The sequence below is a fragment of the Apodemus sylvaticus genome, chromosome 7 (assembly GCF_947179515.1).
Source record: "Apodemus sylvaticus chromosome 7, mApoSyl1.1, whole genome shotgun sequence".
Taxonomy (NCBI): Eukaryota; Metazoa; Chordata; class Mammalia; order Rodentia; family Muridae; genus Apodemus; species Apodemus sylvaticus.
Window position 1 is genome coordinate 605755 of NC_067478.1, and position 26730 is coordinate 632484.

General features: G+C 43.2%; 1 protein-coding gene across 1 annotated transcript in view; it reads left to right on the forward strand.

The window, feature by feature from the left end:
• Slc6a20 (solute carrier family 6 member 20) overlaps positions 1-26730 on the forward strand; it is an 88460-nt gene that overhangs the window by 60348 nt on the left and 1382 nt on the right. Inside the window, exons 2-10 of the mRNA XM_052186866.1 lie at positions 7894-8034; positions 10138-10229; positions 12097-12324; positions 14938-15048; positions 17694-17935; positions 18765-18927; positions 23439-23643; positions 24609-24768; positions 25756-25921. Of these exons, the coding sequence (XP_052042826.1) occupies positions 7894-8034; positions 10138-10229; positions 12097-12324; positions 14938-15048; positions 17694-17935; positions 18765-18927; positions 23439-23643; positions 24609-24768; positions 25756-25921 (1508 nt within the window). The remainder of the gene's footprint in view (positions 1-7893; positions 8035-10137; positions 10230-12096; positions 12325-14937; positions 15049-17693; positions 17936-18764; positions 18928-23438; positions 23644-24608; positions 24769-25755; positions 25922-26730) is intronic.

Genomic DNA, 26730 nt, shown 5'->3' on the forward strand with positions numbered 1-26730 from the left:
AGGTAGTGCTATGCCCAATTTTCTGAGGAACCACCAGACAGATTTCCAGAGTGGTTGTACTAGCTTGCAATCCCTCTAGCAATAAAGGAGTGTTTCTTCTCATCCGCAACAACATCTGTCACCTGAGTTCTGTCACCTTAGCCATTCTGACTGGTGTGAGGTGGAATCTCAGGGTTGTTTTGATTTGCATTTCCCTGATGATAAAGATGTTGAACATTTCTTTAGGTGCTTCTCAGCCATTTGATATTCCTCAGTTAAGAATTCTTTGTTTAGCTCTGTACCCCATTTTTTAATAGGGTTATTTGTTTCTCTAGAGTCTCACTTCTTGAGTTCTTTGTATATATTGGATATTAGACCTCTATCGGATGTAGGGTTGGTAAAGATCTTTTCCCAATTTGTTGATTGGTGTTTTGTCCTATTGACAGTGTCCTTTGCCTTACAGAAGCTTTGTAATTTTATGAGGTCCCATTTGTCAATTCTTGATCTTATAGCATAAGCCATTGGTGGGTTTTGGTTTTTTGTTTGTTTGTTTGTTTGTTTGTTTGTTTTGGGGGGTGTTATCGAGACAGGGTTTCTCTGTGTAGCCATGGCTATCCTGGAACTCACTCTGTAGACCAGGCTAGCCTTGAACTCAGAAATCTGCCTGCCTCTGCCTCCCAAGTGCTGGGATTAAAGGCATGCACCACCACCGCCCTGCTCTTCCCCAGTTTCTTTTCAATTAGTTTCAGTGTATCTGGTTTTATGTGGAGGTCCTTGATTCACTTGGACTCAAGCTTTGTACAAGGGGATAAGAATGGATAGATTTGCATTCTTCTACATGTTGACTACCAGTTGAACCAGCACCATTTGTTGAAAATGTTGTCTCTTTTCCACTGGTTGGTTTTAGCTCCTTTGTCAAAGATTAAGTGACCATAGGTGTGTGGGTTCATCTTCAATCCTATTCCATTGATCTAACTGCCTGTCACTGTACCAATACCAAGCAGTTTTATCACTATTGCTCTGTTGTGCAGCTTGAGGTCCAGGATGCTGATTCCCCCAGTTCTTTTTCTGTTGAGAATAGTTTTAGCTATCCTGGGTTTTTTGTTATTCCAAATGAATGAGAATTGTTCTTTCTAACTCTATGAAGAATTGAGTTGGAATTTTGATGGGGATTACATTGAATCTGTAGATTGCTTTTGGCAAGATGGCTATTTTTAGTATATTAATGCTGCCAATCGACTAGCATGGAAGATCTTTTCATCTTCTGAGATCATCATTGATTTCTTTCTTCAGAAACTTGAAGTTCTTGTCGAATAGATCTTTCATTTGTTTGATTAGAGTCACACCAAGATGTTTTGTATTGTTTGTGACTATTGTGAAGGGTGTCATTTCCCTAATTTCTTTCTCAGCCTGTTTATCCTTTGAGTAGAGGAAGGCTACTGATTTGTTTGAGTTAATTTTATATCCAGCCACTTTGCTGAAGTTTATCAACTGGTGGAGTTCTCTGGTGGGGTTTTTTTTTGGGGGGGGGGGTCACTTACTATACTATCATATCATCTGCAAATAGTGATAGTTTGACTTCTTCCTTTCCAATTTGTATCCCTTTGACCTCCTTTTTTTGTCTCATTGCTCTAGCTAGAACTTCAAGTACTATATTGAATAGATAGGGAGAGGGCAGCCATGTCTATCTAGTCCCTGATTTTATTGGGATTGCTTCAAGTTTCTCTCTATTTAATTTGATGTTGGCTACTGGTTTGCTGTATATTACCTTTACAATGTTTAGGTATGGGTTTTGAATTCCTGATCTTTCCAAGACTTTTAACATGAAGGGATGTTGAATTTTATTAAATGCTTTTTCATCATCTAATAAAATGATCATGTGTCTTATTTCTTTGGGTTTGTTTAAGTAGTGGATTACATTGATGTGTTTCCATATATTAAACCATCCCTGCATCCCTGGAATGAAGCCTACTTGATCATGATAGATACTAATTTTGATGTGTTCTTGGATCCGGTTGGCAAGAATTTTATTGAGTATTTTTATGTCAATGTTCATAAAGGAAATTGGTTTGACGTTCTCTTTCTCTGTTGGGTCTTTGTGTGGTTTAGGCATAAGTATAATTGTAGTTTCATAGAAAACTACAATTGGGTAGTGCTCCTTCTGTTTTTATTTTGTGGAATAGTTTGAAGAGTATTGCTAGTAGGTCTTCTTTGAAGGTCTGATAGAACTCTGCACTGAATCCATCTGGTCCTGGGCTTTTTTTGGTTGTGAGAATATTAATGACTGCTTCTATTTCTTTAGGGGTTATGGGACTATTTAGATGGTTTATCTGCTCCTGATTTAACTTTGGTATTTTGGTATCTGTCTTAGAAAATTGTCCATTTCATCCAGATTTTCCAGTTGTGTTGAGTATAGGCTTTTGTAGTAGGATCTGATAACTTTTTTTAAATTTCCTTAATTTATGTTGTTATATCTCCCTTTTTATTTCTGATTTTGTTAATTTGGATACTCTCTCTGTGCCTTCTGGTTAGTCTGACTAAGGATTTATCTATCCTGTTGATTTTCTCAAAGAAACAGCTCCTGATTTTGTTGATTCTTTGTATAGTTCTTTGATTTCAACCCTGAGTTTGATTTTCTGCCCTCTACTCCTCTTGGGTGTATTTGCTTCTTTTTGTTATAGAGCTTTCAGATGTGCTTTCAAGTTGCTAGTGTATGCTCTCTCCCTTTTCTTTTTGGAGGCACTCAGAGCTATGAGGTTTCTTCTTAGCACTGTTTTCATTGTGTCCCATAAGTTTGGGTATGCTGTGGCTTCTTTTTCATTAAATTCTAAAAGGTCTTTAATTTCTTTATTTCCTCTTTGACCAATTTATCATTGAGTAGAGCATTGTTCAACTTCCATGTGTACGTGGGCTTTCTGTTGTTTTTGTTGCTATTGAAGACCAGCCGTAATCTGTAGTGATCTGATAGGGATTATTTCAATCTTCTTATATCTGTTGAGGTCTGTCTTGTGACCTATTATATGGTCAGTTTTGGAGAAGGTACCATGAGGTGCTGAGAAGAAGATATATTCTTCTGATTTAGAATGAAATGTTCTATAATTATCTGTTAAATCCATTTGGTCCATAACTTCTGTTAGATTCACTGTGTCTCTGTTTAGTTTGTGTTTCTGTAATCTGTCCATTAATGAGAGTGGGGTGTTGAAGTCCACCACAATTATTGTATGAAGTTCAATGTATGCTTTTTAGCTTTAGTAAAGTTTCTTTTATGAAAGTAGGTACCCTTGCATTTGGAGAATAGATGTTCAGAATTGAGAATTCTTCTTGGTAGATTTTTCCTTTGATGAATATGAAGTGTCCTTTCTTATCTTTTTTGATGACTTTTGGTTGAAAGTCGATTTTATCTGATAATAGAATGACTACTGCAGCTTGTTTCTTGGGACCATTTGCTTGGAAAATTGTTTTCCAGCCCTTTACTCTGAGGTAGTGTTTATCTTTGACATTGAGGTGCATTTCCTATATGCAGCAAAATGCTGGGTCCTGTTTACATATCCAGTCTGTTAGTCTGTGTCTTTTTATTGAGTCCATTGATGTTAAGAGATATTAAGGAATCGTGATTGTTGCTTCCTCTTATTTTTTTATGTTATCTTTATGTTTCTGTGGTTGTCTTTTGGATTTGTTGAAACATTACTTTTTTGCTTTTTCTAGAGTTTAGTCTCCCTCCTTGAGTTGGTGTTTTCTGTCTATTATCCTTTGTAGGACTGGATTTGTGGAAAGATAGTGTGTTCATTTGGTTTTGTCATGGAATATCTTGGTTTCTCCTTCTATGGTAATTTGAGAGTTTTGCTGGGTACAGAAGTCTGGGCTGCCATTTGTGTTCTCTTAGGTTCTGTATGAGATCTGCCCAGGATCTTCTAACTTTCATAGTCTCTGGTGAGAAGTCTGGTGTAATTCTGATAGGTCTGTTTTTATATCTTACTTGACCTTTTCCCCTTACTGCTTTTAATATTTTTTCTTTATTTAGTGCATTCAGTGTTTTGATTATTATGTGACAAGAGGAATTTCTTTTCTGGTCTAATCTGTTTTGAGTTCTGTAGACTTCTTGTATGTTCATTGGCATCTCTTTCTTTAGGTTAGGGAAGTTTTCTTCTACAATTTTGTTGAAGATATTTACTGGCCCTTTAAGTTGGGAATCTTCACTTTCATCTATACCTATTATCCATAGGTTTAGTTTTTTCATCGTGTCCTGGATTTCCTGTATGTTTTGGGTTAGGAGTTTGTTGCAGTTTGTATTTTCTTTGACTGTTGTGTCAATGTTTTCTATGGTATCTTCTGCACCTGAGATTCTCTCTTTTATCTCTTGTATTCTGTTGTTGTTGTCTCCCTTTGTGATTTCTTTATTGTTTCTATTTCCATTTTTAGATCCTGGATCGTTTTGTTAAGTTCCTTCACCTGTTTGGTGGTGTTTGGTTGTGTTATCTTTAAGAGATTTTTGTGTTTTCTGCTTAAGGTCTTCTACATGTTCACCTGTGTTTTCTTGTATTTCTCTAAGGGAGTTATTTATGTCCTTCTTAAAGTCCTCTATTATCATCATGAGATGTGATTTTAAATCAGAGTCTTATTTTTCTGGTATGTTGAAGTAATCAGGGCTCGCTGTGGTAGGGGAACTGGGTTCTGATAATGCCAAGTAGCCTTGGTTTCTGCTGCTTATGTTCTTGTGCTTGCCTTTTACCATCTGGTTATCTCTGGTATTAGCTGGTCTTCCTGTCACTGACTGTGGCTTGTCCCTCCTGCAAGCCTGTGTGTCAGTACTCTTGGGAGACCAGCTCTCTCCTGGTGGTATTTATGTATGTAGCTCTGTGACCCAGGATCAGCTCTGGGAGCAGATGGAAACCAGAAGGCTCCTGTCTCAGGCAGCTTCTCACCTTCTGTGTCCTAAGGGTTCCTGGATGGGTTCCTCTGAGCAGCAGTGGTGGTCCTACCTGCTCTCACAGGCCTGTCTGCACTCCTGGTGCCACCTGGGTATGGAAACCTAATACAGGCTTTTTACCAGGAGAAAGAATAGGTTATTTCTTAACAGCAAGGCAGGCTTAGTCTTACTAAAGAGGACAAAGCTTTCTTCTTATAAACTTGGGCTTAATTCATTTAGCAATAAAAGGGTAGAAGCTTTTTCTTTTTCTGTGCAATAAAGATAGGAGTTCACTTTTCATCTAGAATGAGTGAGTTCTTTCTGCACTGGCACTTGGATTTTTGCTCCATATGCTTATGTACGTATGAATACGTGTATGTAAGTATATAATTATGAAATAAATAAGTAGCTGACCCAGCCAGAATCCATGAAGGTGTATGTGTGCATAAATGTGTATATGAATATATGTGAGTTTATGTATATTTGCTTGTGTAAAAGTTTTTCCTTCTGGGCTGAAGGGGTTTAATAGCCCCATAGGAGGAACAACAATATGAACTAGCCAGTGCCCCCAGAGCTCCAAGGGACTTAACCACCAACCAAAGAGTACACATGGAGGGACCCATGGCTCCAGCCACATGGGTAGCAGAGGATGGTTGGACATCCTGGACATCAATGAGAGGAGAGGCCCTTGGTGTTAGGGTTCTGTTTAAGCTCTACCCCATAGTTACCTGGCAACAGCCAGGTATGCCCCTCCCTATAGTTGCCTGGCCTACTATAAAGGGGGCTGCTCACCCCCTTCTCTCTCATCTCTCTCTTACCTCTCTCACTCTCAGCTTCTCTCTTGCCCTTCTTGGGCTCTCCTCCCCTCCCCCCCTCCACTTGGTCATGGCCGGCCTCTGCTTCTCTCCCCTCTCTCCCTCTCTCTGCCTTTCTCTGCCTCTATTACCCCCTCTTAACTCCCATTCCATGCTCTGAATAAACTCTATTCTATACTATGCTAATGTGTGTCTGGTCCCTCAGCGGGAAGGATGCCTCAGCATTCAGCATATAGAGGCACCCCCTTCCCCCACACCACCGTATACCATATTCCTTCTCTAACCTCTTTCTCTTTTTATGATCACAACACTTGGACCTGTGAAGGCTCATTAACCCAGGGTAGAGAAATAACCAGGTCAGGGAAGCAGGGAAGTAGGAGTGGGTGGGTTAGAGAGCAGGGAGAGGGGATAGGATAGGGGATTTTCCCAGGGCAAACGAAGAAAGGGGATAACATTTGAAATGTAAATAAAATATCTAACACAAAATGTAAAAAAAAAGTTTTTCCTTCAATAAATGTTTATTGTTCCAAACCTCCCTCTCACCTGACAGGCAGAGGCAAGGCTTCTGGACAAGAGAGGAAAAAAGCCTTCAATTAATCCTTTACTTGATCTCTTGCTGTGAGGCTACAGGTGCTAATCACCTAAGCCAGTGGTTTTTAACCTCAGAATAAGCAAGAAAGTTATTAGGATTTTTTTCCCAGAAGCTAGCAGCCTCAGCATTCAGCATACAGAGTTTAAAGGCCAGAACCCATCAGTCTTTAAAGCTACCTCTACATTGAATGCTTATGTCCTGCTTCAAACCATTCCAGGCCAGGCAGGCTCCCGGCATGTGGCCATTAGGGCTTGTGTGTGCTGGTGTTTTTATGTTTTCTATAATGCCAAGGAGCCAGTTACTTCTACAAACCACCATCAATCCCTGCTACTGTTGTGTCAGGGTTTTACTTTTCTCCTCGTGGGGGTTCCTCAGGTCCCTAGCCAGGGAGTCATGAGCTCAGGAGGTAGAAAAGAGGATCGGCCTCCAGCCATCTATCCATGCAGCAGACCTTGTGGACAGCCTGTGTCCCTTCCTGCCTCTGTACATTTGTCTGGCAATGGGGTACTTACAGCTCCATTCACAGACTGCTCCTTAGGAATTTGTGGATTTGAAGGTTTTCTAAGTCACTGTTACCAAACTAAAATGTTAGACTGAAAGGTACTTGTTTAAACAGATACACAAAGATCCTCTTTAAAAGGGAGATATGGCATAAAGTTCTGCATACTGAGGATCCAATTAGTTTCCCCATCCCTGTATTTGCTAAGTCACTAAGCTCTCTAAAAGTAAGCAGTCCTGGAGGAACATTCTATAGCCCAGGCAGCTATAGAGAATCTGAAATCCCTCTACCTAGGTGAACCCTCCAGGGCAGGAAACAGCTTTGCTGATTTTCCACTCTGCCTCACACAGATTCTATCAGAGCTGTAGAAAGACAGACAGAAGCACTCAGGGGGGATGGTCAAAGTATTTAGCAACTTAGTGGTCTGGTCCTTCACCAGCCCTTAAGTGCTACAAAAGAAGATCGGTATTGGTGAGATGACCCAGTGGGTAAAGGTACTTGTCATGCAAGCAAGCCTGACAACCTGAGTTCAATCCCCAGATTGGGGGACACACGTAAAGGGAGAAGGAGACAACAGCTTTGCAAAGTTGTCCTCTGACCTCCCCAACCTCACCAACGCAGGTGTTTTTTTTTTGTTTTTGTTTTTGTTTTTTTAAAGAGGGTAGATAGAAGCGCTGGCCAGTAGAGACAGAGAGAGTGACACCCAAATTGCTGGGGCCAGTGGCAGTTTGCCTCTTGGCATGGAAGTATTCAAAGATTTAAACAATTGACCGTGTCTACATGTCACCCATTGATGGGTACAAAAAAACACACGAATGAATGGAGAAACCTGGATGTGTGAATTGATGAATAAGATGTCAGATTGGTAGGATGGAGGGAAGATTGATGGTGAGAGGGATGGCAGAGGAATGGGTGTGTGGAAGGAGGAAGACACTTGGGCAGAAGAATGGAGGTTCAGTGGAAATCTCTGAGGGGAGATGGATGGGGTAGAGGGAGGACTGGATGGGGAAAGTCAGGTGATGGAAGCACAGTTGCACAGGGGTCCAGGGGAGGCAGTGTAAAGCCCATCTGCCCACACTGACCTTGATGCTCCTGTCCACAGGCAGTTTCCTGGTCCCCTACATCATCATGCTCATTGTGGAGGGGATGCCACTCTTGTACCTGGAGCTGGCCGTGGGGCAGCGCATGCAGCAGGGCAGCATTGGTGCCTGGAGGACCATCAGTCCTTACCTCAGTGGTGTGGGTACGTGGGATATGTTTCAGTTCCTGGCAGATTCATGTTCCTGGGTATCACAGGTGTGTGGGTTGCTGTTCATGATCAGGACCTGTGACTGGGTGGACTGACAGCTCAGGGAGGGCTGCCATGGAACTTGGGCAGAGAGGGCCCTGGATTCTGACCCCCACATGCAGGAACTCTTAGGGAAACTCCCACCTCAGGGCATCTCCTCTCTGATCTCAGCTTGAGATTCTGTGAATGGTTGGACCTAGCTTCCTGACACACAAGCATTCATTCAGTCCCAGCCATCTACCATCTGTGAATATACACAACTGTCCTTTGCTTAGTGTGTGTCTGATACTGACATGGCATGCAAGTGTGTAAGCTTATTTCATCTTCACCTCACCACACAGGGGCTTTGGAGCACCATAAATGTTGCCAGAGTTTGGGAGCCAAGTCACTTATTCATACCCAATGGCTTTGCTTCCCACTATACCTGAAAGGACTTACGGCAGCAAGATGAAAGGGCTTAAAAGGGGGGAGTATAGGTTAGGTGAGTGTGGCTAGGTGGCGTGGGGGAAGGTGTCCAGGCGGGCCCTTGCCTGGGCACCTCTGCCCCTGAGGGACCACACACACACACAGACATGGTATAGAATAGAGTTTATTCAGGGTAGGGGATGGGAGTTAGTGGTAGAGAGAGGTAAAGAGAGAGGGAGGAAGAGAGAGAGAGAGAGAGAGAGAGAGAGAGAGAGAGAGAGAGAGAGAGAGAGAGAGAATAGAGAGAGTGGAGAGTGGAGGCCGGCCATGACCACGTGGAGGGGGAAAGAGCCCCAGGGGCAGAGAGGTGAGAGAGTGTGGGAGAGCAGAGAGCAAAGGGGGAGAGGAGGAGCAAGTAGCCTCTCTTATAGTGGGCCAGATCTCTGGGGCGGGGCATACCTGGCTATTGCCAGGTAGGTGTGGGGTGGAGCTTAGACAAAACCCCAACAATACCTTTTCAGAATATCCTCCATTTGCTCTTCTCTTACACCTCAAGAAGACATGGCTCACCTCCCCTGTAAAAGCCCAGGAGGTATGGCCATCAATGCCCACAGTTATTCTGAGGATCTTCCCAGAAAGGGGAACAGTTGCTCAGGAGCAAGGGCGGGTCCTCACTCTAGCATAGGAAAGAGAGCAGCTGAGTCCCTAGGGGCACTGACAACCACTTACTGGCCATATTTCCCCTCCATGGTGATGATACTGATGTATTCCCACCAAGACCTAGGTCAGAACTTAAAAATGGTCCAGTGTACATGTGGGATAGCAAGAGCTGGGAACAGTGCACCTAGAAGCCAATGTCAGACCACTTCAGAGCAACTCTCCCTCTCTACAGAGCTAATTTAGTCTTTTTACAAGTGTGACTAAGGCAATGGGTCTGTTTCCCTCCACACCTCATGCCTCTGCTACACTCCATCTCTCCTGATAACAGAGGGATAGTTTGGCCCCAGTGACTCAACCTCATATAAAAGGGAATAATTGTCACAGCAGGCAGTAGGTGATACCTCTCTCCTGAAGCTTTATATCCTGATTCTGCTGGGTGGTCTTTGTTTTCTCTTCTATTAAAGGGAACACTGTCACGAAATGGGCCCATAGGCTCCTAGGAGGAAGTATTCGATAGGCTTAGGAGGTTTGGCATTGTTGGGAAGAGTGTGTTATTGGGATGTGCTTTGGGGTTTCAAAAGCCCAAGACACTTCCAGTGTCTCTCTCTTTCTGATGTTTTCAGATCCAGGTGTAAATCTCACCTGTGTGTTTCCATGCTTTCTGCCTTGATGATAATGGACTACACTTCTGAAACTGTATGCAAGACCCAATTAAATCCTTTCTTTAATAAGAGTTGCTACAGTCATGGTGTCTCTTCACGGAAATAGAACATCAAGCACAGAGCCCGGGACCTAGCACTTAAATGTCAAAAAACATGAGAAGTTGAGAGATTGAGCCTTGCAAGCAAGTCACAGCTGTGAGGTCATATTTAGAAAAAGCCTGGAGGGGGAAGTATTTCTGTCCTGGATGGTCCCAGCATGTCTGTCCTAGAGATGCTTGCAGGTTGGGCTACCCACACCTGGTTCACAGCATGGACTTCTTATTCTTTTCAGGCATTGCTAGCTTGGTGGTATCGTTTTTGGTCTCTGTGTACTACAATGTCATCAATTCCTGGGCTCTCTGGTACCTCTTCCACTCTTTCCAGGTAAGCAGAGACCTAGTCATACCAGGTAGGGAAGAGGGTACAGGCCTCTAGAAGGAATGGAAAGGTTTGTGGATTATAACTTAAAGGAAGTCTGGGGAAAGGCATATTTTCAAACATCCATTGCACTTCTGATTCTGATGTTCCACACTAAAGGGAGAGAAATTTCTCTAAAAACAAAGGAGATGTGGGCAGTTGGTAGCTGTCTGTGGGAACATCCAGGTCAGAGCTGGCCCCATATCCACTAGATGGCCTGCTTGGAGTCAGGGTCTCAGTGGAATGAGTACCCTAGAGTACAGACCTTGCTCCCTGGTGTTATGTAGAGTAGCCTTGGCCCACTAGATAATGCCACTAGGTGTTATGACATGTGGCCTTGAAGCCAAGAGATTTCTCAGGCTTCTTCTATGAGTAGCACCTTTTTGTCCTATAAATCCAACCTTATAGGATTAAAACCTGGTCAACAAGGGATTTATCTTAAAGCAGGCTTATTCCCATACCACCCACAACTCTGATCAGATTTCTTTCTTTTCCTCAGTCCCCTTCAATACCTCTGAACAGTTGGCCTGTAGTTATAATCATAGATTGACATCAATTAATTTGATTTTAGGCGCCAAATAACCCTGTTCAAACAACCTAAAGCAGAAGAGAGTTTTACTGCCAAGCTCTGAGACTGCTAGGCTCAGATCCCGCTGATTAGTGCTCAAAAGAAGTTACTAGAGCCAGGATCTCTGGCTCAAGAGCTGCAATAGCTTTAAGGCACTGGAGCCCACCTCCCTCTTGTTCCACACCCAAGGACTGTGGGGTGAAACATCTGTCTATACTCTTAAGGGTATCCTAAAAATGAGCTGGCTTGTGGATGTTGAAAGTGTACTAACCGATTGTTCCTTTCTCTAGCTTGTTTAAGTTAAGGGGAGGGAAGAAAACCCATGAGTCATTGCAATTTTTTTTTTTAGTTAAAACATTGTCTATGAGTGTTTTGTCTGCATGTCTATCTGTGTACTACATTTAAACAGTGCCTGTGGAGGTCAGAAAAAGGCATTGGGTCTCCTGGAAGCAGAGTTACAAATGGTTATAAGTGCCATGTGGGTGCTGGGAATTGAACCTAGGTCATCTAGAAGAGCATCTAGTGTTATCTGCTGAGCCATCTCTCTAGCTCCATCATCAACATGTTCTGACCATCCTAACAATGCTGTATGATGTTGGAGTTCAAACTCCCAGTTTGGCTGTTGCAGTGATGGTGATGGTAGGTCAGCATTCTCTTGTTGTACATGGCCTGGTTACTGTCAATATACTAGTAACAAAGACTTCTAGACCCATTAGAGAGTGCAGTAGTCCTCAAAAACCACCTGCAGAACTGCAATAAGTAGCAACCCTTAGTCAGATCTACTAGAACACAATAAGCTAGATGCTAACTTATAAAGAGAAAAGGTTTGTTAATTTACATCCTGGCCTCTACTAAAAATGAAGTTTAGTAGAACATCATGGCCTAAACATGTATAGGAAGAAGTAACAATGCAACCAGAATAGAAAGTGAGAGACGGGGTTTCTTAGCTCCTCAACACACCGATGACTTCTTTTTTTGGCCTTGCCTCCTAAAGATCCACAGAACATTCCCATCTAGGAGACACAGGCCTCTGGATGAGGATCTTCAGGGCATGTTCAATGTCCAAACCAAACCAGTCATCCTCTTTGCCATCCATACCACCTGATAACCCAATTCCTTGTCAGTCTCAAAGGCTGCAACCATTTGCCTTTAGGGAACCAGGCACCTCCCCTTCTATGATCCCTCTGCCAAGGCTATTATTGCACCACACCACCAAATCCTTGACTTTCCCCTTACCTCTCTGTTGATTCTCACTTCGTTTCAAAGGATCCCCTGCCGTGGTCTGTCTGCCCACTGAATAGTAACCACACAGGCTACGATGAGGAATGTGAGAAGGCTTCATCGACGCAGTACTTCTGGTACAGGAAAACACTCAACATCTCACCATCCATCCAGGAAAATGGAGGAGTGCAGTGGGAGCCAGCGCTGTGCCTCATCCTGGCCTGGCTGATGGTCTATCTATGCATCCTGCGGGGCACTGAGTCAACTGGCAAGGTGGGCCGTCCCCAATAGGATGGTGCTGTTCCTGGATGACCATGAAGAGAAGGGTGCCATAGTATTCACAGAGGGCCATGGAGAGGAAAGCATCTGTCCTAGTTAGCTTTAACGGTCAGCTTGGCACAAGCCCAGAGTCATCTAAGAAGAGAATCACAGTTGAGGAGTTTCTAGATCAGATTGGCATTTCTTTAAGGGATTTGATTATTATCATCTTGAATCAAGTTTATTCACTGCATTACTTTATCAATTTATAAACATGATAGTGTCTAAAGTCTCTAATTTATATAACATTATGTTAATAAGCCAATATGGCCTTATTAATTGATATAAGAGGGCCCAGCCCACTGTGGGTGGCACCACTCCCTAGGTAGGTGGTCCTACATTGTATAAGAAAGCTGGTTAAGCATGAGCTTGAGAACAAACCAGCGAGCAGTATTCCATATTGACTTCTGCTTCAAATTCCTTCTTGAGTTCCTGCCCTGACTTCCTTCAGTGATGCATGGTAGCCTAAGAGTGTCAGCCAGATCAACCCTTTCCTCCCCTAAGTTGCTTTTGTTTAAAGTGTTTTGTCATGGTACAGAAAGGAAACTAGATGGAAGGATACTAGAATTACGGTATTCACAGAGAGCCATGGAGAAATGGATGCCATACTTACTGGACTAAGGATGCATTCTCAGAGTCGAGGGGATTTTTTTATATATATAGCATGACCCCAGCAGATCTGAAGCTGAAGCAGGTTTATTTTTTCCCAGTCTTTTATACCATGTTAATTACATGCAGATAATAAGGTCAGTTCTAGGTTAAAGAACAAACAAGGCACTAAACACAAATAGTCAAGGAACAAGCAAGGCAATAAACAGAGTCCTGAGATCACTGTTTCTAGGGTCTTATCATGACGACCAAGATGTCTGAGCTCACTTCCTTGTCGTGGCCCAGTGTCAAATTCCTGCCATGTGTCTAGAAGCAGCACCAAAAGTTCTCCATGCTTGCTTCAGCAAAACATTCACTCTCCTGTTTCTGTTTTAGCAACAATGTTCCTTCAGGAGTCTGCCTTAGTCTTTCACCTGTGTCTATTCCTACTAAACATTCCTTCACGTGTTTGCCCCAGCAAAAACCCTCCAACTGACTTTCCAAAGAACCCCTAAGTTTCCAGTTCATGCTTCACTCCTTTTTTATTTTCCTGTCTCTCTGGATCATGAAGAGTTAAGGAATTCCTAGTCTGGCCAGTGAGCCAGTGAGGGGCCTCTCAGTCAAAGAGTAAAGAGCACAATTTACTCAGTTTCTTTTCTTAATCCTTGTGCTGTCAGCCGGAGTTGATTACCAGAAGCCATCAACTCTTAGCCCTAGAATAGCAAGAGAGAGTTAAAGAACCAAAAGTCATCAGCTCTTTGGCCCTTGCTGATGCCCTACCTCATTCCTTGCTGCTTTCCTCAGTCTACCTAGATGCTGAGCTGAATCTCAGCAGGTCCTAGGACCCCAACCCAGGGCTTCTGCAAGAGCAACAAGGGCTTAAATGACCACTGAGCCATCTCCCCAGCTCTAGTTGGAGCGGTTATTTTTATCAAAATAAAAAAGGTATTATTTTTACCAAAAATAACTGAGTTCATTTTAGGACTATGGAAAATACAAATAAAAGTAATTCCTAATTCTACCACTGAGATTGTATGGTCTCTCCACGGAGTTTTTATGGTCATCTCTGTAATACAAAGGGACTCTTGTATTTCTTAGATATTCTATATTACTTTGTTTTTTTTAAAGATTTATTTATTATTATATGTAAGTATACTGTAGCTGCCTTCAGACACACCAGAAGAGGATGTCAGATTTCATTACGGATGGTTGTAAGCCACCATGTGGTTGCTGGGATTTTAACTCAGGACCTTCAGAAGAATAGTCAGTGCTTTTAACTGCTGAGCCATCTCTCTAGCCCCAAGGGGAAAATTTTAAAGGCAAATGTGGGGAGTATTATACATGATATTTACAGCAAGGGACACTTTAATCACAGTGCTAGTGAACCTAGTTGCTAGGCAGACCTACATGACACATTTCCGGGTCCTTTTTGTTTCTGCTGTCTTTTGTGTCAATGACTGAGAACTCTTTTTCATTCTTGGCTTTCTTTACTTTTAAGTTAGAGGTAATAAAAGGGACCCTATTTTTATCCTGAAAACTTTCAGACCCTGTAAAAGAATTTTGGTACTTTTTACAGTTGTTACCAGCTGTGGGCAGACTCCTAAATCATTTGATCCAAAGACTGTGCCATGATCCATGCAGATACCACCTTCCTAGAGTTATAATCAGGTGTTTGGCTCTATATCCAAGTTATTTGTGCTGTTCTCTGGCAGGAAAACTTTAGGCTCCATTAAAAAAAACAAAAAAACAAACAAAACAAAACAAAAAAAAAACCCCACTTCCCTTGAATTAATCTCTTAATTTTAAAGAACTCACACGATTTATATTATTGATTTAATTTCACATATTTTAAATTAAAAAATCTGTAAACATAGTTATCTTCATATCAGTGATGTATATTGATAATGTCAAGTGAACTTTTTCGCCTACTGTTTCATAGCTATTCCAACTGAGGCTGACTCTGCTCCTGGATTCCCACAGGTGGTCTATTTCACCGCATCAATGCCACTCTTTGTGCTCATCATCTACCTAGTCCGGGGCCTCACACTCCACGGAGCCACCAATGGCCTGGCATACATGTTCACACCCAAGGTATGGGCTGCAGGAAAGAAATCCTAAGGGTGCTGCTACACATGTTAGTCCTCTTTGGTATGCCTGGGAAAAATGGTACGAGGAAGAAGAGTTGTAACCAAGGTGGATGGTGTGAACCCAAGGCTGGACCAAGAGCTGTAGATGATTTATGGGGCTGGACCACCTCCTCTGACAAGTCATTCTGAATCCTATGCACTACAGAGCATGAATTCCCCTGTCCATTCCTTCCTACACTTTTGATACCCCAATGACTGTTCCTCTCTTGCTCCCATTATGTTCCAGGTCTCAACCAAAGTCCTGTCTAGATGCCACTTCAGTTATGTCCCTTTTCTGTCCCCATGCTTCCTTAGACCCTTTTCCTACAGGTTGCAATGATCTCTTCCTTAACCTTCCTCTCCAGGCCAGTGTTCTTCAATGGAAATAGTACATATTATTTATTTAGCAAATTTTGTGCCTGGAGACCAATATCTGTAGCAGTCCTTCTGGGGACTCCCTTAGTGTGACAGCTTTCATACGGAGGGCATCTTAAACACTTAGCTCTTAGCTCTGTGGTTTTCTAGGTTTTATCTAGCAGCAGAGGCAATTTGTAGCCTTCAACTCTTCTCAGCCTTGACTGTCTTTGAGATCTATTCTCCCTTCTTCTACTCTTCTCTCAGAACTCTACCTTCCCTGTCATTGAATGATGGCCATGGCTGCAGTGGTGGTGTCATCATCTTTTGTCCTTCTGACTCTGCTGTCACTTCCACAATCTCTTCTTCCTGTTCCTCCTTCATCCCACTCTAAAAATGATGAAGGTGAAAAGCTGATGTTGTATGACCTTTTCTGGAAAAACTGAACAAATGCTGTTCATCCTAAACACAGCACCAACAACATACCAGAGAAACAATTCTGTCCAAAGCTAACTTGAACCAATGCATAAATTAAAGCTACTTAGAGGAGCTTGGGTGACTCAAAGGAAACTGTATCACAGAAAAGCCCACCCTAGCGTAGGCAATGGCTAAAAAAACCTACATTCCTGGAGCATTCTACACAACTGGCCTCTTCTCTCCAGCAAGATTAATCTCGGGGGTGGCCTTGTGAATCTGTTAAGTTCCAGGGGCCTCCTGAGACCTTGTTAGTTTTCATTACCTCCTGAATCTTAAGGTGCCACCCTCTAGAAGGAAATGTTTCAGTTGGGAGGAAATAGCTATACAACAATAGGCAAGAAAACTTCACACAAGAGAAGACTTTTATGAGGTCTAATGCTGCAAGAGAGTAACACAGCAAACTCAAAAACTGTGCCTGCTTATAGAGCCAGAGAAAGAGTGTTTGTGTCAATCATGACAGCTATTGTGTAACTAAAGTACTGTTGCACCAGTAACAGGCTGCCTCCCCTGACAAAGGAGTATATTTCTTATTAATTTTTATGTTATGGACATTGATGTTTTGCCTGCATATGTCTGTGTGAGACACATGCAGGCAATATGTCTCACACAGACATATGCAGGCATATGTCTATGTGAGAGTGTTGGATTCCCTGGAACTGGAGTTACAGTTATGCCTTGTACAACATTCTGCAGACTGCCAGCAGTTTAAATAATGACACAGAGAATTCTAACAGAGTTTAAAGCTTAGGCCTTTTTCTGGGTAGTCTTCTAGCTACCATTTAAACTCGGCCTAAATTCTAGCCAGCAACCCTTTACCTCCCACTCCACTCTGGTCCATGTCTGTTACCCTCTGTGTCTGCTTTCGATGTTCCTGCCTCAGTTTATCCCCCAGCATCACTCTTCCAGCCCAGAAGTTCCACCCTGGTACATAGTGCCTCAGCTACTGGCCACCAGATCTTTATGACAGCTAATCAGCAGCAAGACAATGCTCGAAAATCTCTAAGATTGCTTTTAGGCAGGTGAGGAAGGACAAACATTTAGGAAAGTAAAGCCTGGGATGGGGCCATAAAATGATAATGCTAAGATCCTGCCAATACTTAGCTCTCTGCCAGCACAGTGATCAGCAGCTGAAAATACAAGGATACACCTTCACACAATGTGAACTGAGGTTACCCCAGTAGTTATGAACTGCTATATGGATGCTTGAAATTTAACCAAGCTCTTCTCTGGAAGAGCACCCAATGTTCTTAACTGCTGAGCCATCTCTCCAGCCCCAAGAGGCCTTCTTGGCCAGGAGGGAACATGTTTTCCCTCTGGCATAGATGAAAATGGCTGTTAGAATTTAGCCAGGGTTGTGATGGAAAACTGTCCACTGGAAGCTGTTTGAAACAGTCAAGGCTTAAACAGTGCCTTCTGGATTAGCGATATGCTTTGGCTGCAAGTGGTTTTGAGGCAATGCAGTTTCCTCAGAATATACATAGCATCTGGGCTAACAGAAGGGCAATCTTTCTGGGTTTTATGTTTGTTTGTTTGTTTTGCTGATAATCCCTATGAAAGAGAATGAGGCATCTGGGGAATGTCTAGTATCTTTTAAATCAGAGATTACTTTACCTGAGATTTAGCAATGTGATTCACTAAAAAGAAATTTTCTGGACAGCTGCGGAAGTTGGAGAGGTTGGGAGGTAATTTCTTTACCCTCTCTAAGCCTACTTGTCCTGGGAGAGGGAGTTGTGGATTGGGGCCCAGTATTCCTCAGTCCTATCCCTCTTTGCCTTCCAGATTGAGCAGCTAGCCAACCCCAAGGCCTGGATCAATGCAGCCACGCAGATCTTCTTCTCACTGGGCTTAGGGTGTGGTGGCCTGATTGCTTTTGCCAGCTACAATGAGCCCTCCAACGACTGCCAGAAGGATACCCTCATTGTGTCTGTCATCAATACTACTTCCGCCATATTTGCCAGCATTGTCACCTTCTCCATCTATGGCTTCAAGGCCACTTTCAACTATGAAAACTGCTTGAACAAGTGAGTCTAAGCTGTCCCTCAGAACCTTGGACCTCAAGTGGAAAGGCAAGGCTCCAAAACTCTGAGCTGAAAGGGTGACTGGAAAGGCCTAGGTTCCCAGAAGTCAAGGGGTAGATAAAAGACACCAACCATTGCTGGGGGCTACCATGTGAGGTTCCGTTCTCCTTTCTCAATTGCTACTGGCTGCCTTCTACCAACACCAGAAGCTGTGGGGTCATAAAGTTACCTGCCTTGTGGGGAATAGGCAGTCTAAGGTGGTCATTGTATTGAGCAGAAATACAGCAAACAATGCCAGTGTCTTCAGTCCCATTCCCCATCTCAAGTGTAACCAAGACCTCTCTAGAGGTCACAGGCTCAGAGATTACACAGTTTACTGTCTGTGGCTTTCCTCAAACAAAGGACCATCTTTCAGATGTTCAGATGTCCATTAGAGTGATCACTGACCATAAGTAGCTATCTCTACAGTGGACTAAAATTAATGGAAGTTAGTGTACATTCAAATAACTTGAATATTGATATGAATCTAACCTTAAGTGATTCTGAAGTTAATTGGTTACTCAGTGGCATTAGCCATATTAAATTGTGATACTGCATTTCTAACACTCCATCCAATTTCATCAGATATTACTGATCAAGATATTAAACAGTCTCATTGTAGGATGAGGGTTCCTATCCTCCATCTCTGCTTAGATCTGAAGCTTCTGCACAGGCATCCAGAGTTGTCTTCCTTTCAAAGGGTCATTAATCCAGAATCCCTCTCCTCAATGAGAATCTCAGAGGTGTTAGGGCCTCTTGGTCATGAAGGTCAAGATGGTGCTCTGCTCTGCAGGGTGATTCTGCTGCTGACCAATTCTTTTGACCTTGAAGATGGCTTTCTGACAGCCAGCAACCTGGAGGAGGTGAAGGACTACCTGGCATCTACTTACCCAAACAAGTACAGTGAAGTGTTCCCACACATAAGAAACTGCAGCTTAGAATCAGAGCTGAACACGGTAAGAGCCTGGGGAGGGTGCAGACTGCCTCTCTCCACACAGTTAGTTCTTAAGGACCTGCAAAAGCCTCCACACGGTCCATGAAGACAGGAAACTGATTGTTCTCCCTGACTCAGAGATAGGAGGGACTGGATTCCTGCTCTCCCAGCTGCTACTTGGGATCATTCTTGTTGAAAAACTCTCCTGGGATCTCTGAGTTTTTCCCTCCTTTCCTTCATCTTTTGAAGTTTAAAAAAAACTCAGAAAAGGCAGAGGAGATAAAGTAATATACACACATACACACACACACACACACACATGCTCACACCATATCAAATAAATGCTGCAACTTTTGTCATTTGGATATGCATACATACACACATGCACACACCCATATATATATGGGTGTGTATATATATATCCACCCCCATATAACTATGAATGGCCCTCATTTAGTTGCATTTGTAGGCAGGAGTGGTTAATATGAAGTCACCATGGGAGGTAAGCAAGATTTTAAAGGAAGAGTTTAAGATGAAAGTCAAGGTCTCCTATGTTCCCTGCCTAACATTTCACCTTGGTTCTTACTACCATCTATATGCTAACTGGTGTCTATTTCAGCAGTGGTTCTGAAAGGTAGTTTTTTCAGTCAACAGTTTAATTTTGAGAAAATTTCATAATAATGTGGGTAGAATCTTACTCATTTTATGTGATATCTTTGTTTTCTTTCCAGATAAATATATCCACCCCTCTTATTAAGAGACATTTTAAAAAGATTCATCATTCAAATCACTCTCATTTTTCATAGAATTTTCTCTGTTACACTAAGGAGATTTATTTAGTTAGTTTTAAATTTAGCATCAGTTTTACAAGTTTCATTGAGTGGGGTAAAATTTCTTAAGGGATTCCTAAGAGATTTTAATTAGAACTGTGTTAATGCTGTAATTTTATTTGGGGGGTTAACATTACTGGACTCTTGTGGCTTTTGATTCAAGCCCTTTCATTTACTTAGGTGTTGAAAGCAAGGAGAGAGGTATATACAGTTGGTCTAACAAAAGTTATACTTTAATATGCTGAGGGTCATTGTATAAGGTTCATACTCTAATTTCCTAACTATGGTCCTAAGTCTATCTCCCCAAGGCTGCTCACCTGTGCACCTCAGTCAAAGACACGGCTTCAGTTTCTCACAACATTCTCCAGTTGGAGGATCAGGATCTGGGGGAATTCTCTAGCTGCAGGACATCTCAGAGCACTGCACTGCTCTTCGTCTCTGCTTATAAACTGTCAGGTGGGCGTTGTGGAGTTCTATTCATGTGTCTGGCTATTTTAAGTGGTGTCACTAGGTTCTGGTTATCAGGTGCAGCCTTGGGTGTAGCAGGATTCCTGACTAAGCTATTTTTATATGTCTAAAAGGCAGGTTTGTTTTGGTTTGTTTTTACTATATTCATGGCATTAGGCCTTTCATATCCTCCAACTAAATTTTTCCATGAATATTATCTTAGATCATCTAATTATTTTCTATCTCTTTTATATAGTGTCTTTCCTCCTATTTCTGTCACTTCTTTTCATTGCAAAAGAAAGATAAAATGAATCTGGTTATACGTCTTAAGGAACACTTATGAATTCCCATATTTGTTATGTGTCCTAGTTACTTTTCTTTTGCTGTGAAAAGACAACATGGCCAAGGCAATTTATAAATGAGGTTTCTTGAGGGTCACAGTTCTAAAGAGTTAGAGTCTGTAATTATAAAGGCAGGTAGCGTGGCAGCAGGCAGGCAGGCATGTATGGCTCAGGAGCATACATAGCCTAGAGCGGCTTACCTTTTTTGATTCGGACACAAGGCAGAGAGAGCGAGCTAAACTGGGGTTTTCAAAGCTCAAAGCTTGCCTCCAAGACACACCTCCTCCAATGAGGCCACACATCCCAATTGTTCACAAAAAATTCCACCAACTGGGAATCAAATGTTCAAGTATGTGAGCCTATGGGGGCCATTTTACTTCTGTATTCACTTTGCTCTCCTTCCCTTATGTTAGGAAACAAAGTAACTGTCCCAAAGGAATGTTCTGCCCAAGGGTATGGGGCCAGAGCAACCTGGGACTGAATCCTTTAACACAGTAGTTTCCATAAAAATACAAGTAACAAAACATCTTCAAAATGTGGTGTCTGAATGAGAACGGCCTGCATAAGCTCACATACTTTTGAATTCTTAGCTATTTGTTAAATACTTGTGGATCATGATAGCAGCTCTCAGCTACTGCACCAATACCATCCTGCCTGCTGAAATACTACTCCATGCCATGATAGTCATAGATTCTGACCCTCTGTAATGGTGAGCCCCAAATCAAACACTTTCTTTTATGAGCTGCCTTGGGGTTTTATCACGAGAGAAAAGTAAGCAAAAGTTGGTACTTGAGAGGAGGCTATCACTGTGGCAGGCATGGCCATTCTGGAAGAATGCAGAAGACTATGGGACTTTGGACTGAGAAAAGCTATTAAACTCTGTTAAGCGGGGCTCAGTTGGCCATCCTAGTAGGAGCATGGGAGACAATAAATAGTGCTGAGATCAATGTGAACTATGAAGTCCCAGCTCAAGAGTTTTCAGAGGGGAACAATACTAGTGTGAGACCCCCAAAAACCGAGGGTGCCCCAGCACCCCACGCCCCGGAAGGCAACACCCAAATCACTCACGAGGAACGGTCTTTTTTTTTTATTCGATATAATTTATTTACATTTCAAATGATTTCCCCTCCTCTAGCCCCCCCCCACTCCCCGATAGTCCCTTCTCTTCCCCTGTCCTCCCTCCCACCCCTTCCCACTTCCCCGTTCTGGTTTTGCCGAATACTGTTTCACTGAGTCTTTCCAGAACCAGGGGCCACTACGAGGAACGGTCTTGATGCAATAACATGAGGATTTCATTATTCCAGAATTCTGGGTTCCACAGCCGTATACCATGCAGGGCTAGAAGACTGTGGACCCCGAGTGCAGAATTGGGACAGCTTTTATAAGTTCGCAACGAAGCCCACGAATCACCAACCAATTATTCCTTAGCATTGAGAGCCTACAAAATGCGAGCCAGACGATTTGTACCATTCTATGGTTTTTAGGCCAATCAGTTTAAATTATTGGAGCCTGCGCTCAGTGGACCAATTAGTTTCCTATTTTCTTGGATGTCTATAGCTGCATGAACTCCTGGATAGGAGTAATGGCGTAAGCAGTTTACAGAAGCAAGATAAGCTTATTTCATTTCCAGTTACCTTATGGGGCCAGGATCACCTATTCAAGGCCTTTTTGCTAGCTCTGAACAAAGGGCAGGCTCTGGAATGTGACCTTTTACCTAGTTTCTAACAAACAGCATAAAGAGAAGGCTCTGGAATATGAAGTGTTTGGGGCTCCTTAGAAGGCTGGAGTTAGGCTGTATTTTCTATTCTTTCATTAGTAACTGGGCAAGAGACCAATGATCTCAGAGCCGCTACCTCAGGCTAATCTTTAGTGATTCTGAGTGTCTAGCATCTTAGGACCTGGGTAAATCCTAACTGAATATAAAAGATACTCCCCTCTCAAAAACTCTGTAGCAGTAGTAGTAAGAATGACACACATATCAACTTTTAATAGATTTTATTACTTTGAAGTTGTATACATCCTCATAATTAACACCACTGGTATGCCATTATTATTATTATATCAGTCAATCAGGTTACCATAACAAAATGTCAGAGATTGGGTGGCTAAACCAACCGTTATTTCTTTCTCCTATTTCTAGAGACTAGTTTCTGGTGAAAGTTTGCTTCCAGGATCAGTGATATTATTCTATTATCTTACTGGACAAGGATTCCACCCTTGAAGACTTACCTAACTTCAGTGACTCCCCCTAAAGGCCTATTCTGAATGTAGTCACTTTGAGGGTAGAAGTTTCAACATTACAAATTTAGTCCATAGCACCCCTCAATCTGACAAACATGTCCATTTGAAGAGTGGGATGTCCTAGAGGTTTGTCATTCTTGCTCATGGTGATTCACCTTCTTGAGGCTTTGTAAACTTTTAGTGAATTCATGGCTTAATATTCTAGCAGTCCTGTGGTTAGGCTAAACCCATCCACTCAGGACCCTTCACTGGTATCAAAAGACATTTGACTTTAAGCAGAAGTAGTATGCTCAGCTTCTACAGCAGGCCATAAACAGGAAGGTGGCCACCAAGCAATCCTGCCAGGTCACACCCACCACACAGGGCCTGTCACATTTCCTCACTTCTGGCACTGGAAACGAAGACTCAAATATAATTTTGTAATATTTTATCTAAAATGTAAGAGAGGTAGGAGGAGCAATCAGGGTTCATCACATTTTGTATATGTGTGTATGTGTGTGTGTGTGTGTGTGTACACACAGCCAGCTTTTTGAGTTAGTCTAGTTGATTCTCAGGACCTTGGAGCTAGTCAAACAATGAACCTGTTTCCTTTACTTTAGCCAAGGTCCTAACACTGAACACATTTGTTAAAAAGACTACCAAGGTAATAACTGCTATCATTTTACCACTCTCAGGCTGTCCAGGGCACAGGCCTGGCCTTCATCGTCTACACTGAGGCCATTAAAAACATGGAAGTGTCCCAGCTCTGGTCAGTGCTCTACTTCATCATGCTGCTTACACTGGGTATGGGAAGCATGGTGGGGTCAGGAACAGCCATCCTCACCTGTCTGACTGACAGCAAGGTCATCTCCAGCTACCTGCCCAAGGAGGCCATTTCAGGTCAGGACACATTGCTGAGGAGGCAGGGCATGGGTGGGCAGGGAATTGCAAGACAAATGGTGGAATGGTTTCCTCAACAGCCTTGTGCTTCTAAACCAACTCCAGAAGCAGGCTCTAGAAGTCTAACAGTGTTCCTGTACTATGTACTCAGTCCTGGGAGATAGACTAGGAACTCACCACATCCCAGGGAAGTGAGGTGGTCGGTCTGCCCACCCTTGGGAAAGGGCTAACTCCCCAGCCTGCACTCAGGTCTCCAGGCTTTGAGAGCCCCCATCTGTTTTTGTTTTAATTGAAGGATAACAGTCATCAACTGTCCATTTCCCAGACCAGGAGGAGCTCCACGCACATACTTTCCAGGCAACAAGCCCCTCATCATACCACTCTGTTCTGACTTATAATGCTACTTGTGTTTGCCTCTGCTCTTGAAAGTCATTAACAAAGATATTGTAGGCCTGCTGTCAACACTCAGAACCTGTCAGTGAGCTGCACTGGGTAATTGTCAGTCCCTGGTCCCATCTGATATATAATTAATTGTAAAAGCACATACCACTTCTTCATGCATTTGACTGTGAGGTTGTTAGTAAAGGAACTAGCCTTTCCCATGATGGCTACCCATTAACTTCACTCTCATGCGACCCAACCAGGGTCGTGAGGACAATGTGGCCAGACACCTCTTCCTCTGATGGGTAAAACAAGTCTCCATCCAATCTTCATGTTGCTCACTGAAAGCTACACTCTTTACTCAGAACCCCCCAGCACCTGGCATCCTTCCTGGGACTGGGTCTCTGCAGCCCAGTTGTATGTTCTGTCCCCAATTCCTTTTTCCATGAGCTGACATCCCCTGCAGAGCAACTCCTATATCTCATGTGGGTGAACCTACCTAGAGACCTGTGTCTCCTGTTGGCATATAATGTGGGATAAGAGTAGGGAGACTCAGAAAGATGAGCAGTGATCTTGTGTTCCAGGCCTGGTGTGTCTCATCAACTGTGCCATTGGCATGGTGTTCACCATGGAGGCTGGGAACTACTGGTTTGACATATTCAATGACTATGCAGCCACACTGTCCCTGCTGTTCATTGTGCTGGTGGAGATCATAGCTGTGTGCTATGTGTATGGGCTAAAGAGGTAAGGAGACCCCAGACCCTGCCTTCTACATGGGACAGCTAAGCTGCAGGGTCACACTCACACGAAAAGCATCCTTCCTCAATAGGCATGTCCCTTCTAGATGCCTCTTTGCCCTCAGATCTCATTCATCTCTTGCTTCCTCAGTTTGCCTGCATCCAACAGCCTCTTTCTAGTTCCTGTTTTAGACTTTTTATCATGGCATGCTTTCTGGTCAGGGACTCAGCCTCCAGGCTTAGATACTCTGATCATTGGGGATTTTCAAGAACCTTGTCCAATGCTGGGTTGTTTTCAGCCTCCCAAGTGATGGAATATGTATCTGGGGCCAAAACTGTCACATAGAGCTTTCAATTTGGTGGCCAATGAAATGAGAATTACTGATCTCCTTCATTAGGTATCTGGCTAAAGTCTAGGAGAAAGTATTAATTTGTATTTCTAGCACTTGCCTTGGTCTGGGAACCACATGCTAAAAACCACTAGTCTAGGACCTTGCTCTTTTAGTCATCCTGCAAGGAGGGGAACAAAGAGCCCTTCAGAACCTCCTCTCTACTGTTCCACTCTACCTGTTCTTCCAAGCACAAAGTTACTGTTCTGAGATCATCTCAATGGGCAATAGAGAATACTTGGACCCATTACTAATGGACAGAGTGGGTGGGTAGGCAGAGAGGCACTGTCACCCTAGCCATGTGGACTGAGGGGACTGGCATCCCCCTCCACCATGCACCCTGGCCCCATCTTCTCTAGGAACTACCCTCAGGTCCACACCAGGAGCCTTCCTCTGAAGGCCAACACTGGGGAGATGACCCCTTCCTTCTTGGTCATCAGCCTCAGCCCTGTTCCCTTTTCCTTAACACCTCTCACAGGAAAGGATCAGATGGGTTCAGGGTCACACTCAAAGATCACTGGTAACCAGAATAGCATCTTCCTAAGTGCAGAGGGTATGCAAACTGCAGCCCCTCCCTCCAGGATCTCTCCCTGTGGTACAAACAGATTTGAAAGTGACCTGCAGGCCATGACTGGCTGCACCCTCAACTGGTACTGGAAGGTCATGTGGGCATTTGTGAGTCCACTGCTCATCATCGGCCTCTTTATCTTCTACCTGAGTGACTACATCCTCACAGGAACGCTGCAGTACCAAGCCTGGGACGCTACTCAGGTATGTGATGTTCCTGCAGGCCTGAGGAACAGAGCAGAGCCAACAATGTCACTTCATAACACAGCCCTTCAGTTTCTGGCACAAGGAGCCATTGTTGTGCTGTGGGGAGGTTACAGGTGATAGACAGGATGGGAGCTTCATCAAGAAGTTTCAGATGCTCAATCTAGTACAGCAGAACCAGGCTCTGAGTTTGTAACCATGGTGTATGGAGACTGTAAAAGTCACCTCACAGCATCCCAGTGGAACTTTCTCTAGAAGGTGAGGATATATCTGTATGAGTGCTGGCTCTTCCTTTGTAAGAGTTCCACCTAAGACCTTTACATGTGGACATAGTGTTCTCTCTGGGTAAAAGAGAAAAGGTGGGAGTGGTTTCTGTGTATGCTTGCTGTAATATTTTTAAGTGTGTGGGAAAGTAGGGTGTGTGTGTGTCTGACATGCAGGCCCATTCCTTCCCATGTCTCTTTTACTATCACACTGACCATAATCCTGACATAATAAACACAGAGAGAAAGCCTTGGGTCATAGTTTCAGAGAGGTCAGTCCATGATATCTTGGCCTTATTGGCTGGGTGGGGTGTGAGGCTGCCTTTTTCTTCACTTCATGATAGACAGGAAAGCCTTCAGAGACCAGATAACCCAAGAATCAGTCCCCAATTATATGTTTCCCCAGTTAGGTCTTACTTCCTGTGGTTTCCAGAACCTTCCAGCTAGAGAAGCAAGCACCCAAGTCTGGAGGGAAGCATTTCATATTCAAACTTAAACATGGACACATTCTATTTCTCTTCCTTTTCTGGAATAGAGGCTGGAGTC